At 36.9% G+C, this 18,148-nt stretch overlaps 1 protein-coding gene across 5 annotated transcripts in view; it reads left to right on the forward strand.

Moving 5' to 3' along the window:
- FNBP1L (formin binding protein 1 like) overlaps positions 1 to 18,148 on the forward strand; it is a 120,855-nt gene that overhangs the window by 56,215 nt on the left and 46,492 nt on the right. For all 5 annotated transcript variants that reach the window (XM_077905486.1, XM_077905485.1, XM_077905487.1 and 2 more), the window contains exons 3-4: positions 16,657 to 16,710; positions 17,955 to 18,102. In XM_077905486.1, the coding sequence (XP_077761612.1) occupies positions 16,657 to 16,710; positions 17,955 to 18,102 (202 nt within the window). The remainder of the gene's footprint in view (positions 1 to 16,656; positions 16,711 to 17,954; positions 18,103 to 18,148) is intronic.

Raw genomic sequence — 18,148 nt, forward strand, 5'->3', positions numbered from 1 at the left:
TGATGGTCTTTTCTGTTGTACCTGGGGGGGAGGAGAGAAGAAGGAAAAGGAGGAAAGAAGAAATTGAAAGAAGGAAAAGGAGGGGGGATAGAAGGACAGCAGACTGCAAGCTTGTGCAGCTTTTTTCCTCCAGAAACTTGGGTGAAGATCTCCTTTTGTCATGCTAAACCTGTTTAGGTCATATGCTTCTCCTGAACAATTCAGAGGTGAGAATATTAGGTTAACTTCTAGCTATTGATGGGGGAGTATAGTTACCCTAATGAAATTTAAGGTAGTGGGTGGCAGAAAGTAGGGAGAGAAATGTTTACTGTTGTAGTAGTAGTAGTGATGGTGTATGTCACTACTGGCTGGTTGTAGGGATGGAATGGTGGACTAGTATGTTGAATAGATTACTTATAATATTTTTATAATAATATACTATTATCATGACATTTATTGACACAATGGCATCATGCTAATTTCCTGATCCATTTACTTTCTTTTTTTAAGCAAGGTATTTTCCATATGAAAATATGAATCAGTGAATCTACTAGTATATTAATAATAATGATGATGATAGTTTACCTATCCAAAAGTTACCATTTTGAAACTTTACCCCTCAAGAATCTAGAAGCCTTACGGATTTCTGAAAAGTTAAAATAGCAATAAAAAATGTATTCACATGTGAAAAATGAAAAATTTCCCTCATTTAATTTTTAACCTGATCTCATTTCTAGCATATTAAGTTAAAGATGTACTTATTTATTAGAGCACATGTAGCAGAGGAGGGAGAGGGAGAGAGAATCTCAAGTGGACTCTGTACTGAGCGTGAGCCTGACACAGGGCTCAATCTTAACAATCCTGAGATCACGATCCGAGCCAAAACTAAGTTGTTGCTTAACCAACAGACATGTCCATTTTGATTGATGATACATGATGACTTCAGATTACTTGGTAAAATACTTTTTGGTTTGTAGGCATAAAAAAATGAAATTGGTCATTTTTTTAATAAACTTACACTATTTGTATGGCAGAGATTAAAATTTGTTTAGTAAAAGAAGCTGATATGATAGGTATGTATCATTTATTATTTATTTCTTTTTAAAGATTTATTTCTTTTTAAAGATTTCTTTCTTTTAGAGAGAGAGAGGAAGGTGTGTGTGTGTGTGGGGGGAGGGGCGGGGGCAGAGAAAGAGAATCCCAAGTGGGATTCCACTCCACTGAGTGTGGAGCCTTGCAAAGGGCTTGATCCTGGGACCCTGAGATCATGACCTGAGCAGAAACCAAGAGTTGGATGCTTAATTGAGCCACTAGGCTCCTCATTTTATATTTTTCTAGTAAAGATAATTACAGTATTAAGTTCCATCATAGAGATTGCTCCATGAAATTATATTCCCTTATTTCCACCCTAAACTATTCCTTTTTGGTTCAAATGTGTGGTATACTGGAAGAGAAATAGATTGGATGATAGAAGCCTAATAGCTACTTATTTTAACCAGAACAGAAATCTCTCCAAATTCCTTTTGATTTTATGTTCTGTACCAGTGCCAACCAAACCTGGCCCACATAGCTGGTACTTCTAGAGCTGAGTGACTCTTAAGATAAATGAATAAATAATTGAATGATCTTTGTTTCAGTTTAGTTAAGAAATTAGGATCTCAGTCTTATACTGAACCTTTGTCAAAGTACCGCTTTCTGTCCATACTAGATAGCATTTTTGTCATGTACATCATTGTAATGAGGTTATTCTGCTAAGAGCTGCCCCAGATATTTAGGATAGCTTAGATACGGAATAATCCAACTAAAATCAGTTTTTATTTTCTGTTTAGTCTTTACTTTCTCATGCCTCTTTATCTTCCTTTAAAATTTTTTTTTTTCATTAAGGAAGGAAAATAACCTTTCAAGAAGCCCTTTTTATTTTCATTTCCTTCTTGAGACATTAAGAACTCTTGGTGGAGTACCTGGTGGCTCAGTTGGTTAAGCGTCTGCCTTGGGCTCAGGTGATGATCCCAGGGTCTTGCTCATGACCCTCCCTGCTCAGCGAGGAGCCTGCTTCTTCCTCTCCTGCCCCTCCTGATTGTGTTCTCTCATTGACTTGCTTGCTCTGTCTCAAATAAAAATCTTTAAGGAAAAGAATACTTTGGGTATTTTTTAAACCTTATGTAGAAAGTTTGTTTTTTTAATTATTATTTAAGATAAATACTTTTTACTTTTATTGTTTTTATAAACTATTATAAATTGGTGTTAGGGATAGATTAGCATAATGTTAAATTTACTTCTTTCTGATTCTTGCCTTTAATATTTTCCTTACCCTCTCAGCTCTTTTCTCCTCATGGCTTAGCAAACACCATGACACCTGGAGAACCTTTTCTTTAATGTCATGTAACTGTATTTTCTTGATATGTTTGGTTTGGACTTCATGTAGTTATCATTAGCATATTTTAGCTTTTTGATATTTTGTTCTCCTATCCTTCCTTGTACTTTTTGTGAACCATAAAGCTCTATTTTTATCTCATTTCATTCTTTTATACCTAAAATGATGCTGCCTGCCCCCGGACCCCCCAACTTAATTATTCATCAAATTACTAATCTACCTTTTTAACTATTGGATTGTCTGTTTCAATTTACGTATGCTGCTGTCTCTCTTAATCTTGGAAAGAGTGTGATGATACTCGTTACCATTGTATTCTTCAGACCTGTATTTTCTGGATAGCAAGCATCCAGCAGTAAACTGTTGAGGAATGATCCAATCAATGTAGAATGTTTCATTTAACTAGTAAAGAAACTCAGGCTCATCACCTTAATGAGAGTCACAAACCCTGTTCCTGATTTTTCTATTAAAATGTTTTATATTTTTTTTCTTGTATTAAATGTTAAAGCAGAAACTAACAAGTAAAACACAAAGCTCATAGGAAAGAAAGTTCAAATCAGTCGTATTAAATATTTTGATAGTAAGCTTAAAGGACTTAAAGACTATTATTGTTTAAACAACTGCAAGAACAGCTTGATTGTTACCGGTGTTGGCTGTGTAGATCACTTCATTAATTTCTTGGCTCTTTCATAATGCCTTAAGTAGATTCATTTCCAAATTATTTTTTGTACCATTTGAGTAATGTAGCAGTGACTAAAATGAGGTAAATTATTTACTTCATTATTCTGTATGTATAAAATACAGGTAAATCAGACAGCTTTAGCTGTTTATTTGAATTTGGACTTTGAAGATATTATGCAGTTGTCTTTTAAGAATCCAGTATTTAGAAGGGAAACAAATTATCGTCTTAGTCATTTTAAGTGTACATTTTGGGTGCCTTAAGTTTATTCATACCATTATGCAACCAATCTCCAGAACTTACTCATCTTGAAAAACTAAAATTCTATACCTGTTAAAAACAACAACTCCTCATTTTTTCCTTCTCCCAGCCCTGCAATTCTATTTTCTGTTTCTATGAATTTGACTACTTTAGAGGAGTCATAAGTAAAATAGAGTAGTTCTTTTTCTGCAGTGGGCTTGTTTCAGTTAACATAAGGGTTGCACATGTTGGAGCATATTCAGAATTTCCTTCCTTTTTAAGGCTGAATATTACTCCATTGTATGTATATATCACATTTTATCTCTTTATCTGTTAACATTTGGGTCCACCTTTTGGCTCTTATGAATAATGATGCTATGAACATGTGTGTACAAATACTTGTTTGAGTTCCTGCTTTCAGTTCTTTTGAATGTATAACTAGAATAAGAATTTCTGGATCATATGGTAAGTCTGTTTAGTTTTTTGAAAAACCATCATACTGTTTTTCTCAGTGGCTGTGAACTGTTTTACATGCCCACCAGCAATGCCTAAGGGTTCCAATTTCTTCACCTTCTTGCCAACACTTGTTATGTTTGTGTGTGTGTGTGTGTGTGTGTGTGTGTGTGTGTGTGTTTTAAGTAGGCTCCTTGCTCAGTGTGGGGCTTGAACTCAGGACCTCTGAGATCAGGATCTGAGCTGCTGAAATCAAGAGTCAAATGCTTAACTGAGCAACCCAGGCACCCTTTGTTTTTGTTTTTGATAGTTGCCATCTTAGCGTAAGAGAGCTCAATGTGATTCTGAGTTGCATTTCCCTAAGGATTAGTGAGTGATATTGAGTATTTTTTCATATGCTTGAGGGCCATTTGTGTATCTTTGAAGAAATGCTATTCAAATTCTTTGTCCAATTTTTAATTTTAATTCAAATTATTTGGGTTTTTTGTTACTGAACTTTTAAGTGTTCAAATATTTTTCTGGATTTTAGCCCCTTACCAGATAGAGGAGTTGTAAATTCATTTTCCCATTCCATTTGTTGCTTTTTCATCTGTTGATTGTGACCTTGGATGCACAAGTTTTGTTTTGTTTTGTTTTGTTTTTTCTTTGAGAGAGAGAGAGAGAGAGGCAGAGACACAGGAGGAGGGAGAAGCAGGCTCCATGCCAGGAGCCCGATGCGGGACTCGATCCTGGGACTCCACAGGATCGCGCCCTCGGCCAAAGGCAGGCGCCAAACCGCTGAGCCACCCAGGGATCCCCTGGATGCACAAGTTTCACATTTTGATGTTCAGTTTATTTTTTTCTTTCATTGCTTGTGCTTTTGTTGTCACATCCAAGAAATCATTGCCAAATCCAGTGTCATGAAGCTTTCCTCCTATTTTTTTCTTAAGAATTTTGTAGTGTTCTTAGGTTTAGGTCTTCGATCCATTTTAAATTAATCTTTGTATATAGTGGAAGGTAAGGTTATATAACTTTATTCTTTCGCATGTGGATATCTTTTCTGTTTAATTTTACACTATCTGAGAAAAGATTCATGGCTGTAAGTGATGGCAAACCCACTTCAAATGGTAAGTATAATGGGAAATTTATTGCTTTATCTGTTGATATCTTTTTTTTAAAGATAGATTTATTTATTTATGTATGTATGTATGTATGATAGAGAGCGAGAGAGAGGCAGAGACACAGGCAGAGGGAGAAGCAGGCTCCATGCCGAGAGCTTGATGTGGGCCTCGATCCTGGGACTCCAGGATCGCGCCGTGGGCCAAAGGCAGGCGCCAAACCACTGAGCTACCCAGGGATCCCCCTGTTGATATCTTTTATTGATTTTACTTTTTAATTAAAAGACTGGGATGCATCTAGGTCACAGAGAAGGAATCAGTACTTGAAACACACCCAGAGCCTGTTGTTTTTTCTTTAAATAAGCAAATATTTTGTTAGGGGCTTCTTTTAGTGGGTTGCCTTTATTCTTTTAGTGCATACTGGCTTTCTCTGTATAGCAGGAAATACAGTCACCAACAGGTCAAGTTTTATGTCTCAGATATTCAACTCAGACTGGCCTCAAAATTATATCAGGTCCCAAGACATAAAAAATCTAGGAAGTAAATTCTTTGGCCCAGTGAGATTCAGTTTTCTATCTCTGTGTCACTTAATTCAGGCCCACAAATAAGGGCCATTTGTATTAAAATGGCAACTCCTAAGCATGTTAACTGTTAGATATAGGGGAAGGGGTAAGTAAGAAGAGGGATGCTGGGGCACCTGGGTCAGTAGGTCCATTAAAGTGTCTGCCTTCTGCTCAGGTCTTGGGGTCCTGGGATCCAGCCCTGTATCAGGCTCCCTGTGAGAAGTGAGTCTGCTTCTCCTTCTGCCTCTGTGACCTCTCTTGCTCTCACTCTCTCAAATAAACAAATAAACTTTAAAATAAAAAAAGAAAAAGAGGGATGTGATCAGTCTCAGGTATCTATTACTACACTTCTGCCAGATGAATTAGTATGATTTGTATCCTATGTTACAGATAAGTATGATATTGATGACCTGTTAAATAGGCAGTAGAACTCAGCTTCTCAAATGTTGAAAGATTGAAAATGTATAGAGGTGATTTTCAGCCTTTAAAAATCCTAGAGATATCTTTACTCCCATCATTTAACTGTGATATTAATAAAAATGAATTAAAGTTTTGAGAAATTATTTGAGATATTTTATAATTTTCCATAAAACCAAAAATAAATAAAAACATGACAAACTAGAATGGATCAAAAAGATTAAAATCAGCAATTTAAATTTGAATTAAGTAATATGATATTTAATATCACAGATATAACTAGAATACATATGGCATACGGTAATTTTTGGAGATGCCCATTAAATTTAGAAACCTTCTCCAACCACTGAAGGACCAATGAACCATGTTAATTCCCTTGTATCCAGACAACATGATCCTAAGGTAGTTAGAAAACGTGGGTGAAACACATATATCAAAAAATGAAGTACCATTGTATCTAGGACATCTATTTTAATTTCTCTGATATATATTGCATATGTATAAAACTTTGTGTTTCATTTAACTCCTGATTTATAGCACCCTACTCAAAAACATGTCTTATATATAAACTGCTATCATAATTGGTTCCTTGGAGATCTCCGGACTTGTTAAACGAGAGAAGAAAATACTGAAAAAGGATCACCTATGGGAACTGACAGTAAAGGCAGATTTGTAGAGAGCGATGAATTGCCTAACACATCTTTAGTTTAGGAGTAACATAAGTGCTTTTCGCTTACATGTTTAAGATACTCTGAGATTTATTTGATCTAATAAGCATATTGAAAATGCAAAGTGAGGATTTATGGGACTTACTAAGCATTCACACTTGTTATGAATTTTTGTTGACTTTAGACTGTTCTTAGAAGGTCCAAAGATGAGCAGCTACTTTGAGAGTATACGTTATTTTTGTATGTTTTTATCATTAAATTTTTTTTTAATTATAAAAATAGTATGTATTTTATAGTATGATCATTGTAACATGTAAATTCAAGTCCCTTACCACTCCTTCTCCCTGGAAGTGAGTACAATTAATAATTTGTTGTGTCTTCTTCCAGGACATGTTTTCCTAGAGTAGAAGTTTTGATTTGGTGGATAGAATATAAACAAAACATTTTAGGCTGTGCTTTACTTTTTTTAGTGTCAAAGTTGGCTTGAATGTAGTCTAGTGGCTTGTGTATGGTTTCTTTGGGCTCTGGATACTTGAAGTTTGGGAATAGTAACCTATTGATGGGTTACTTTTACATAAAGAGTGGCAAGAGTGATTAAAAAAATATTGCTTAGGGGATCCCTGGGTGGCTCAGCAGTTTAGCACCTGCCTTTAGCTCAGGGCGTGATCCTGGGGTCCCGGGATTGAGTCCCGCGTCGGGCTCCCTACATGGAGCCTGCTTCTCCCTCCTCCTGTGTCTCTGCCTCTCTCTCTCTCTCTATCATAAATAAATAAATCTTTTTTTTTTTAATAAATAAATCTTTAAAAAATATATTGCTTAGGACTAACCCTGCATACACAAAAGGTAACAGTTATATTACTTTCTTCTTTTTCCCCTTCCCTCTTGTATATATGTGCTCTTCCTCTCAGAGTCTAGGGTTTAAATTAATGTTTTTTATGTTATGTTTAAGCTTTCTTATGACTTTCATAGTTAACCTCTGGTAGTCATAATTCTAAGAGTGAGAAGCCCAGCTCGGATTGGTTTATTTATCTATTTTTTAAAAAAAGATTTTATTTATTTATTCATAGAGACACAGAGGGGGGTGGTGGGCAGAGACACAGGCAGAAGGAGAAGCAGGCTCCATGCAGGGAGCGTGACGTGGGACTCCATCCAGGGTCCCCAGGATCACACCCCGGTCTGCAGGCGGCGCTAAACCACTGCGCCACCGGGGCTACCCTCAGATTGGTTTAAATAAAGGATTGATTGGTTTAATGTGACTGGAAAGTTCAGGAACCTGGGTACTCAGCAAAGTGTTAAGAATTCTCTTTTCCTTGTTTTGCTTTCCTCTCTTTAATTCCCAAGTAGTCTGTTTCCACAGGGTGGACCTAAGATTATGTCTTATCAGCTTAGCTTCAGCAGAAAGAGAACATGTCATTCCAAGAAGTACAGCAGAAATTTTAGGATTGACTTTTGTTAGCTTGGAATAATGAGGCTGGATCAAATAAATATTTCTGGACCATAACATTGCCAGCTGCACTGTAACTACATAGACATGACATTGGGAGAACTATAGTTTCAGATATGCTAGGCAGTACTGGAATAGTAACTACCAAATCCCAGGGATTTTACACCGCAAAAGTTTACTTGCTCATGCAAAGTTAGCTGCAAGTTCAGGTGATAACTCTCTAGGGTAGTCCATGTGGTAACTCAAAAATCCAGACCATTTCTATTTTCTTCAGCTTGAAGCCTCCACAGTTGCTTCAGCAGGGAATGGGAGAGCCGATAGGGTAATGCAAGCGGCCTCAGTCCTTTAATCTGATAGTTGCACAGACTATACAGAATTAGCACTTGGTCCTGCCCAGCTGCAAAGGGGTGAAAATGTACAAAATAACCTTTTTTTTATAATGAGCAGAAATGTGCTTGCCACAGGCTGTCAAAAAATAAAGAAGGCTAGTGAGTGATGCAAAACAACTAATGTCCGCATTACCTGGAGTTCTAAACGTTTAGTGCCTAAAATGTTGATACACAAAAATAGGTTCAGAGCGTGAAACTTCTTGCTCTTTGAATGTTCTTTGCCCAATTTTGGCCTGTTTTCGTTTGAAGTAATTCATGGATTTGTGGTTGAAAATTACTGACTTTTTAATATTTTTTATTTTTTTATTTTATTTTTTACTTTTTTATTTTTAAATCACTGACTTTATAATTTCTAGAACACAACACATTTATAGGTTGGAGACTGTAGTGATCATTATCAAGATGCTCATGAGTCAGTTACCTTCCATGGATATTTTTGGTACCAGTGTACCAGTTCTTTGATGAATTAACTATTTCTTAGAACTTAAAAAATTCCTCATCTTCAGTGATATGCTTTCTTGGGTTTTCTAAGTTATCTATCTTAGGGGTTGGAAAACTTTTTTTTATAAAACTCCAGATAATAAAAAATTTTGGCTTTCTGGGCCATATGTCACAACTATTCAACTTTGTTGCTGTTATTCATCTCTTCTGTTATAGTGCAAAAGCAGCAGCAGAGAATACATAGATGAATGAGTATAGTATGTTCCAGTAAAACTATATTTATTAAAATAGGTAGGTGGGTGGGCCATAGTTTGTTTACCTCTGATCTACTTGATTGCTCGTCCTTACCGCTTTTCTCAAGCAGTTTGTCCTTCCCTATTAAATGTGTATTCCTAGATTAACTACCTAGATTAACTACCTTCTCTTCTTTGGGTAGCCTCATTTTCATTCGTTACTGTTTTAACTATCTTAGGTGCTGGAATCAGATTTGAGGTGGCTTTTGGTGTTATCACTTTTTTTTTCTTTTTTTAAGGAGAGGGAGAGGTGGGGGCAGGGTAGAGGGGAGAGAAAAGGAATCTTAATCAGGCTCTATGCCCAGCGAGGAGCAGACCCAGGACTTGATCTCATAACCCTGAGATTATGACCTGAGCTGAATCAAGAGTCAGATGCTGAATTGACTGAGCCACCCAGGTACCCCTGGCGTTGTCCTTTATTAGGTATTTGACCATGAACAAGTTACTTAATGTGTCTGAGTCTTGTAGAATAGGGCTAATAATACCTGCTTGTAGATTTGCTGTAAGTATAAGATTATAGAGTGCTTAGCATAGAGATTGGTAAATAATATATGAGTGACAAAAATGATAGCTCTTGTTTTTGTTATTGTACTCTTACATGGTAACTCTTAATTTGTATCTAGATCCCAGAAGTTTCCTCAGAGTTCCCAGTTATTGTTTGTTTTTTTTTTAAGGATTTTATTTATTTATTCATGAGAGAGACAGAAAGAGGCAGAGACATAGGTAGAAGAAGAGGGAGAAGCAGGCTTCCTGTGGGGAGCCCGATGTGGGGCTCTATCCTAGAACTCCGGGATCATGCCCTGAGCCAAAGGCAGATGCTAAACCACTGAGCCATCGAGGTGCCCCTCAGAGTTTCAGTTTTTACAGCATTTCTCTATTGGATGTTTTTATTCAGCTGTTCTGCAGTGTTACTTAAGAAGCATTCATCTTCTAAATAGGAGTCTTTCCACATAACAAGTTTAGAAATGGGATTCTAGTGCTTAGTGATGTCAGGGGGCATTGTGAATTTCTTGATCTTCCCACTCATGGTTGCAAGATATTGCAGACCGCTTTATCCTGTCCTCACACATCTGTATTCAGAGCAATAACAAAGTGTGAAGAAGGGACTTCTGGTGTATTTTTTTTCCTTTTTTATTATAAAAAAAGCTAAAAAGTTATTTAAGAAATAGAATCTCTAGGACTTGAACACCTTAATGTGGAAGAGACTTGATTTCAAGTGTAAGATGATTGCCAAACTTGATTTCAAGGGTAAGATGATTGCCAGATTTTTGGCTGAAATGTCTAGGTTGATGGTAGGTAGTACCATTAAAATAAGAAAGGAATAGGTTTATAAAGAGAATAAATTCCATTTTAGACTTGTATTTGATATACTCATGGCAAATTGGTATATCTAGTAGCCATTTCTCTTCCTACAACAGCTTTATTGAGGTATCATTTACATACCATAAAATTCACCCTTTTAAGTATACAGTTCAATAGTTTTTAGTATATTCACAGAGTTGTCAAACCGTCACCACTATTTAATTTTAGAATATTTTTATCATTTCAAAAAATAACCCCTGTACCCATGAGCAGTCATTCCCCATTCGCCCCTCCCTCAGGGCCTGGCAACCACTAATCTACTTCCTGTCTTTATGTATTTGCCTGTTCTAATTAACCTAGTTATTCAGATCTCTTCCCCATCTTTTTGAATTCTCTCTTAGAAAGGACTCTAGGTCATGCACAATTAATTACTGGGTTGGTAGCTAAGATTCATCTTTCTTTCTGTTGGTATAGTAGTACCTGAAGTAATTAATGTGTAGCACATAGATTTGCTCATGTTTGAATTAATAAATTAATTCATCCACAAAAATGATTTTTGGTGGTATTTCAGGTAACCATGACTAAGAACCACTGGTGGAAAAGGGTATTTATTTAGACTTCCTTAATATGATGTAGAAGGGCCCTGCTACCCCCCATATACCTTTCAGCCTCACTAATTACCATTGTTTGGTTCACAGTTGATGTTCCAGCAACACTGAACTCATTCATAGTTCTTCCTAAATGCTGTAATTTTTCACTTCTGTTCCTATATTAGATCTTCTCTATTTAGAATCCCCCCCCAGGGCTTTCTGGTTGTCTAGTTCTTGTTCACCTCTTCACTGTATGTCAAGGAATCAGAAATTTCAGCCTTTTCCTCTGGAGAATCTCCTCTATAGAGCCCTCTGTTATTATTATTATAGCATGTTATGTAAAAGTGTTTTATATAGTTGATTTCTCTAGGCCAAGGATCTCTGAACTTTTTATTGCTTACGTGTAAAAACTGAACACTGTTCACGATTTTTTATAAATAATATACATGTACTAGTGTAGTAATATGTTAAATATTAATAAACCTTTTAAAATTTATTTTTAATTTTAGTATAGTTGACATACTAGTTTCAGGTATACAACATAATGAGTTAAACATTTATATACATTGAACAGTGCTCACTGTAAGTGTAGTTACTATCTGTCTCCATAGTTATTGCAGTATAATTGACTCTCTTGCCTATGCTGTACTTTAAATCCCTGTGACTTATTTTATAAGTGGAAGTTTGTGTCTGTTAACCCCCTTCACCTATTTCACCTACCTCCTCCATCCCCTCCTCTAGCAACTACTAGTATATTCTTTGTATTTATTACTGTTACTGTTTTGTTTTGTTTGTTCATTTTTCTTTTTTCTAGATTAAACATACAAGTGAAATCATATGGCATTTGTCTTTCTCTGACTTATTTCACTTAGCATAATATCCTTTAGGTTCATATGCGTTGTTACAAATGGCAAGATTTGGTGCTTTTTTATGATGCCATAAAAATATTAATATTTTAATTATATAATATTCACACAGTAATATTCCTGTGGAATGAGTAAGTGCACACATGACCTACAGCGTCTTTTTTACCTGTATCATCTTTATACATTCATTTATTGATGGGCACTTAGGGGTGATGAAATCCTTTGACTTTTGTTTGTCTGAGAAACTATCTCCCTTCAATTCTGAAAGGTATAACCTTTCTGTGTAGAATATTCTTGATTGTAGATTTTTTTTTTTTTTTCTTCCCCCTCGTTTGGCACTTTGAATACATCATGCTGCTCTTTGTGGGCTACAGAGTTTCTGCTGAAAAATCAGTGAATCGGCTTAGGTGGTTGTTCCCTTGTACTTTATTGCTTTTTTGTCTTCCTCCTTTAAGAGTCTCTCTTTAATTTTTTACATTTTAATTATTATGTACTTTGGTATGGACCTCTTTGGGTTTATCTCCTATGGGCTTTCTTTCCTTCCTTGACCTGGATATCTGTTTCATTCCCCAAGTTACAGAAATTTTCAGATATTATTTCTTCAGGTAATTTATCCCCCCTCTTTCTTCCATCTGGGACCCTGAAAATGCAAATGTTAGTAAGCTTGATGTTACCCTCTTAACCTAATCTTTCATTTTTATTTATTTTTTTAAAAGATCATATTTATTTATTTATTTGAGGGGGAGGGGCTGAAAGAGAGAGAGAGACTCTCAAGCAGACTCCCCACCTTTTTTTTTTTATGGGCCCTTTAAATTGAGACTTTATTAATCCAAAACTAGAGAGATTTTATTTGTTGCACATGCCCAAAGTAACTCACAATTACTATGAGCCTTGAAGAATTTTTATTTAACATAATGAGAGGTTTGATAACTTATATTTGAGACTATGTTGCGCTCTTCTGTGGCTGTTTACCAGCTGTTTTTATGACGATAACTCCGAGATCTGGAATGTGATAAAAAATGAGAGTGTTTTGCTATTTGTGCTTTATTTTTTTATTTTTTATTTTTTTTTAATTTTTATTTATTTATGACAGTCACACAGAGAGAGAGAGAGAGGCAGAGACACAGGCAGAGGGAGAAGCAGGCTCCATGCACCGGGAGCCCGACGTGGGATTCAATCCCGGGTCTCCGGGATCGCGCCCTGGGCCAAAGGCAGGCGCCAAACCGCTGCGCCACCCAGGGATCCCCTGTTTGTGCTTTAGCTTCGGAATTGGACACCCACCCCATCCCCTACCCCCGAGGCCAAGCCAGGCTTAATGCCAGGACCCTGAGAGCGTGGCCTGAGCCCTGAGCTAAAACCAAAAGTAGGATTTTTTTTTTTAAGATTTTATTTATTTATTCATGATAGACAGAGAGAGAGACAGGCAGAGACACAGGCAGAGGGAGAAGCAGGCTCCTTGCAGGAACCCCGACGTGGGACTCGATCCTGGGGACTCCAGGATCACGCCCTGGGCCGAAGGCAGTGCTAAACCGCTGAGCTAGCCCGGCGCCCCCAAAAGTAGGATATTTAACTGAGTGAGCCACCCAGGCACCCCAACCTATTGTTTTAAAAATTCTTTTTTGCTGTTGACAATCTAGAACATAGAATAGTGGATGATTTCCACTATTCTGTCTTCTAGGTTGTTGATTGATTCTTCTGTTTCCTCTGATATATTTTTCACTTCATTTTTCATCTCTTGGTTCTTTTTTTAATATTTTCTAACTCTTTGTTCAAATTCTGAGTTCATCTACTCTTCTCTCAAATCTGGTGAGCTGCTTTATGACCATTATTTTGAATTCTTTATCAAGTAGATTGTCTTTTTCTGCTCCATTTAGTCCTTTTTCTGAGATTTTGTCCTGTTCTTTCATTTGGATCATATTCCTCTATTGTTTTTGTCTCTCTGTGTTTTTTTCCATATATATAGTAGGTCACCTCTGGCTCCTGGTCTTGAGGGCAGTGGCCTTATGTAGAAAGTGTTCTTTGGGATGTAAGTAGTGCCATCCTCCCTGGTCACTAGAATCATGTACTCCAGGGATTTTCCCAGGTGGGTTTTGTGCACCCTCCTGATGTGACTGGGCTGCAGCCCTGCTGGCTGAGAGGCCTACCTGGCCTGCTGTACGTGTGCTGGTAGGTGGGGTTAGCTTCTGGTATAGCTGGTCACTGGGCCCAGCTGTGACTGTTGCAGGCATACTGAAGGGCTGGAGGGTTGGGTGACTGGGCCCCAACTGCTTCCCAGGACAGGAATTGCTTTGGAGGGGTGCTCTTCTGGCTAGGGCTGCCTGCTGGGTGTAGTAAGGTGGCAGTTGCTTTGGAGGATGCTGGTTCCAACTGAGCTTGCCTGCTTGATGTGGTGGATGGGAATTGCTTTGAAGAGGTACCTGCCAGAGCATTTAGGTTGAATGCAATTGGTCTGCAAGGGAACACAGGGCTGGGTGAGCAATGTTCCCAAAGTAGATGGAGAGTTTCAAAACTGGTGCCTGCTACCAGTTAGGTGGCAAGTAGGCTGAACCAGCACAAGAAAAATGGTACCTGCCAGCACTTGCATTCCTGGAGAACGTTCCTGTGGACCCCTACCCCTGTGCACACATCCCAAAATTAGCTAATAAATGTCCTTCATGTATGGCCCAGGCACTTTTCAAACTGCTGCCTCTGTGACATTATTCACTGGTTCTTTGAAGAGCAGAGTCTCAGTTTCCTGTAGACTTCTTGCTCTCCCATGAAGTCCTGCTGATTTTCAAAGTCACATGTTATGGGGTCTTGTTTTCCCTGTGCAGATCGCCTCGGTGGGAGGGTACTTTATGTGGGGCTTCATCCCTTTGCTCCTCAAGGAGGACTTCTGCACCCGTGATATCTTTATGCTTGTGGGTTGCCATGATGGGATTTTGGTTCTTGAGTGTGTCTCTGCCCCCACTCTCCTTTTGGATGTGGCTTTTTCTGTATATCTTTAGTTATAGAACAGGTGTTCTGCTAGTCTTCAGGGCATTCCCAGAGTGAGTTGCACTGTATGTAGTTGTTGTAGCCTTGAGTATCACGGGAAGAGAGAAACTCAGGATCTTTCTTCTCCATCTTCTCCTCCTTTCTAGTAAGGCTTTTGGTAAACAGGTATATGTAAGGCATAAGGCTTTTATCCTGTACCTTATTTACAACCAGTGATGACTGTGAGTTGTTTTTTTGGGGAGAAGTTTTTGAAGATTTTATTTATTTATTTGACAGAGGGAGAGCAAGCACGGGGAGGGGCAGAGGGAGAGGGAAAGAGAGAATCTCCAGTAGATCCTGCGCTGAGTGCAGAGCCCATTCCTGAGATTGTGACTTGAGCTGAAATCAAGAGTTGGACACTTAACTGACTGAGCGAGCCAGGTGCCCCAACTATGAGTTTTTTAATTAATTCAGTACATGTTAACCCTTCTCAGTGTCTTGCTTGTTCTTTCCACCATTGTTCAGGGTGTTTAGACTTCCTTCTCTAGCATAACACCTTTTGTATACCTTCATCAAAGCATTTATTATGCTATTATATTGTAATTATCCATATATGCTTATCTCCTTTCAATAGAGTGTAAATCTCTTGAGCATGGGTACTCTCATTTCTAATGTTCCCAGTATCTTGCACGGTGCCTAGCATATAGTAGGTAATTATAGAATGAATAAGCTGAATTAAGTGGAATGAATCGATAATGATTTCAAAACAATTAAGACAGCGATTCTTTTGAAGTATTTATTTGAAAAACCATAGGCCCATTAATTTTTTAAATGCTTAAAGGTTAAAGCAGTATATCTCATTATTTGTGTTGATGGACTAGTTTCTTTTTAAGTTCCCAAGTCATTGCGCATTAATGCTTTTGTAAAATACAGTAAAAGTTTACTAGAAAAATGACATAAAAAGAGACATAAAATATAGGCACCAATTTTTTTTTTATTAGATTCAACAAACATAAAATTACTCTCAACTTCTGTACTTAGCTTTTTGTGGATTGGTACAAAGAGTCTGTGGGCCTTTACTTGTTCATTGACCATATTTTGAGAATGGCATAAAGCACTGGTAAATCCTTTACAAATATTATCCACTTTAATTTTCATAACCCTGTATTGTATCTTGCCACTTATAGGAAACCAGGCAAGTAAATTACCCAAGGATGCATAGATGGATGCCACACAAAACAGCTAGGACTCAAACCCATGTAGTCCAATCTGATTTCAGAGTCCATGTTATAGTCTCCTGAGTTTGCAAAGATGAGATGAGATAGTATTTTAGTCTGAGACTGTGTAGAATGATCGTGGATGCAGGAAAAGAAATTTACAAGTATTAATGTAATTAATTTGCCTAAAAGGGAGAATGTTAAGTATTATGTAAAAGCAGAGTGATGGAGGATGCTGACCTACTGTTCTTTTATCCTGTTAGTGAGTCAGCATCTGTTTGTTACCTTAGTTCATCTTAAAATTCCTGATTTGCAACACAAAAGTCGTGATATTTCTTTGAAATACACATTTTTTCTGCTGTGACTCAATTTCATACATTGAAATTTGTTTCTTCTGTTCTTTGTACCTTGTTTCTTCTCTTCTTCCTCTTACATCTTTTCTTATTTGATAGCATAATCATCCAAATTACTGTGATTACACTTACACAAACACAGAAATAACATTTCTTTTTGCAAGTTTCAATATTTTAAGAACAAAATGTAAGGATCACATGTTAATGATAGTAGATGATTATGTTGCTGTCTTATTTATATCATTAAATTTTTGATATTATGAAATTGGCAACTTTTAGAATATATCAGTTTTGACAGTAATATTTTTTATACATTAAAATCTTTTTTTCTTTTTGTAGAAATCTGGTTAAGAAGTACTGTCCCAAACGTTCCTCCAAAGATGAAGAACCAAGGTAAATTCTGTACCTATTTATTACAGTATATTATAATTTTAGAAAGCTTACATTTTTGTTATTTAGTGAAATAAATATGCTATTAGCTCTTTATAATGATTTTTTAAAGTTTTAATTAAAAATCACAGTTTTTTGAATAGGAACTACTATTTATTCTAATAAGAATGAATATTTCAGTGGGCTCAGTTTTCCGGAATAGTTGAAGTATGGGTTTCCAAGTAAAATGTGGACTAGGACTTTGAGTGATTTGGTCTTGAAAAGAAAAGGATATTTTCCCCATACTTTATGTTATAGTTATTAGCTTGTTAGATTCTTGCTTTTACTCTAACAGATATTAAAACAGTTTGGCTGGCTAGTTTAAAGAGATAATGAAAAGGAAGGAATGAAGTTTTCAGGGTAACCTTGGAACTCTGAATAAAAATTTAGGACTGGCTTATGAGCTTTTTAGTAGTCTTAAACACAGGGATATGTGGATGGCTCTAAAATACAGAAAGAAGAGACTAGACTTAATACAGCTTTATGTATAATTGTTAGTTGTTAGGATTCTTAGGTATAATGTTAATGGAGTCCTATCTGAGTTACTTGCCTTCAGCTGGAAGAGTGTTTGGGCAGTGTATTCAGAGTAGATCTATACATTTTAATACAGCAATTTTCTTTGTTTCTCTCCTTCCCTTCACACACATTATTTTACCCTTATTTTTGCCCCTTCTTACCCCTCTTTGATGCCAACCAAAATGGCACTTTACTTCCATTCAGGATGTGGGCAGGCATACAAGCAGCCGTGTCCAGAATTGATAGCAAAATTGTTCTGTAGATCAGCCATCGAGATGCATTTGAGTGGTATGATTGGCAGGTTCTGTCCTCGAGAGCAAGCACATCATCTCTGCACCAGGTTCAGCTGCCAGTCCTAGGAATCCAAGTTCATTCCCCAGCTCAGGCCAGTCAGTTGGCTACTTAAGAGATTCCAGTATGCCAAAAGAGCCTGCAGGTAGTATTCTTATTATTTTTTGACCCCATATATTCCTTTATTTAGAAGTTAAGACTACTTGAAGATATACAAACATATACAACTGGAGCTAAATGTGATATTCTTTTCATACAAAGTTAATTTGGAGCTACTAGTGGAGAGTTAGGTTGAGTATGTTAAAATTTGTCAAGTGTCAGGCTCAGTCCATACCTCACAAAAAACATTTTTAAAGAAAAAAATATATAAATTTCATCATTTTTTAATATGTTTTTATCAGGTTTACCTCGTGTATAGCCTTTTTTAACATCCTTAACGAGTTAAATGACTATGCAGGACAGCGAGAAGTAGTAGCAGAAGAAATGGCGCACAGAGTTTACGGTGAATTAATGAGATATGCTCATGATCTGAAAACTGAAAGAAAAATGGTAATTATTGTTTTCATCTAGTTACATAGTACATGAAACATTTTCA

The sequence above is a fragment of the Canis aureus genome, chromosome 8 (assembly GCF_053574225.1).
Source record: "Canis aureus isolate CA01 chromosome 8, VMU_Caureus_v.1.0, whole genome shotgun sequence".
In the NCBI taxonomy this organism is placed as follows: Eukaryota; Metazoa; Chordata; class Mammalia; order Carnivora; family Canidae; genus Canis; species Canis aureus.